Source organism: Nannospalax galili, unplaced genomic scaffold, assembly GCF_000622305.1.
Source record: "Nannospalax galili isolate Female #2095 unplaced genomic scaffold, S.galili_v1.0 C48156079, whole genome shotgun sequence".
Lineage (NCBI taxonomy): Eukaryota > Metazoa > Chordata > Mammalia > Rodentia > Spalacidae > Nannospalax > Nannospalax galili.
In genome coordinates this window covers 1-776 of record NW_008462329.1, presented here as the reverse complement: position 1 = coordinate 776, position 776 = coordinate 1, and the positions used below count along the sequence as shown (strand labels likewise).

The 776-nt window shown below is 40.6% G+C and overlaps 1 protein-coding gene across 1 annotated transcript; it reads right to left on the bottom strand.

Annotated features, from left to right (window-relative positions):
• Positions 1–207: 207 nt before the first annotated feature.
• On the bottom strand, positions 208–759 carry LOC103728252 (lipoamide acyltransferase component of branched-chain alpha-keto acid dehydrogenase complex, mitochondrial-like). The gene is made up of 2 exons (XM_008826335.2): positions 432–759; positions 208–312 (listed from the first exon to the last, which is right to left on the bottom strand). Exons 1-2 carry the CDS (start codon positions 597–599, stop codon positions 223–225), a joined length of 258 nt encoding a protein of 85 aa, XP_008824557.2. The 5' UTR covers positions 600–759; the 3' UTR covers positions 208–222.
• Positions 760–776: the final 17 nt, after the last annotated feature.

Here is a 776-nt window from a genome sequence, read left to right as displayed (position 1 = left end):
CACTCAACAATCAAGAAGATTCCCCACAGACATGGCCACAGGCCAGTCCAACAGACTGGCAATTCCCCAGTTGAAGCTCCCTCAACCCAGGGGTGTGAAGTTGACATTAAAGTTACCCAGCACGGAAGTGATAAAAATGATGAGTCTTCTTTGTGTTAATTTTCCAACTTGCTAGAACTAGTTTCACTTATTTAGTACACATGTGTACTAAATACACATACCTTAATTTAGTACACATACCTTAATTGCTCCAAGAGCCCCAATGGCTACTTCAGGTGGCAATATCACAGCTTTGGCATAAGTTCCACCAATCTTAGAAGAATAGGAAAAATTAGCTTTCAGTGAACACCTGATAAGTGACAGTTTGTATTTTATTTGAGCATAATCAGAAATTTAAGTTTCAGATCATGAATTTGGACACCAAGACTTACTGATCCAATGTTGGAAAGAGTAAATGTCCCTCCAGTAAGGTCTGCAGTGCTGAGCTGACCCGAAGAACCCAGTTTCTGGAGGCGGTTCAGTTCCATGGCGATCTCAAACACAGAGCAGATCTGAACGTTTTTCACATTTGGGACAATCAACCCCAGCTCTGTATCCATTGCTATCCCAATGTTATGAGAAGCCTAAGAATTAAAAAGTTATATGGTAGAACTTTTATTAAAGAAGCTAACAGAAGGTTGCACTATAGATGTGTCACTTAGACCTGGGCGATTCATAGATAATGCCCATGTGTGACCAGTTGTGGTACTTGGTAATAGTCTCTGACTGATGCAAAA

Excerpts from the sequence above, each read along its gene's own strand:
- LOC103728252 (XM_008826335.2), bottom strand. The coding sequence starts at position 599 with ATGGATACAGAGCTGGGGTTGATTGTCCCAAATGTGAAAAACGTTCAG. Across the intron at positions 313-431 it reads CTCTTTCCAACATTGGATCA|ATTGGTGGAACTTATGCCAA; the intron begins GTAAGTCTTGGT and ends TATTCTTCTAAG.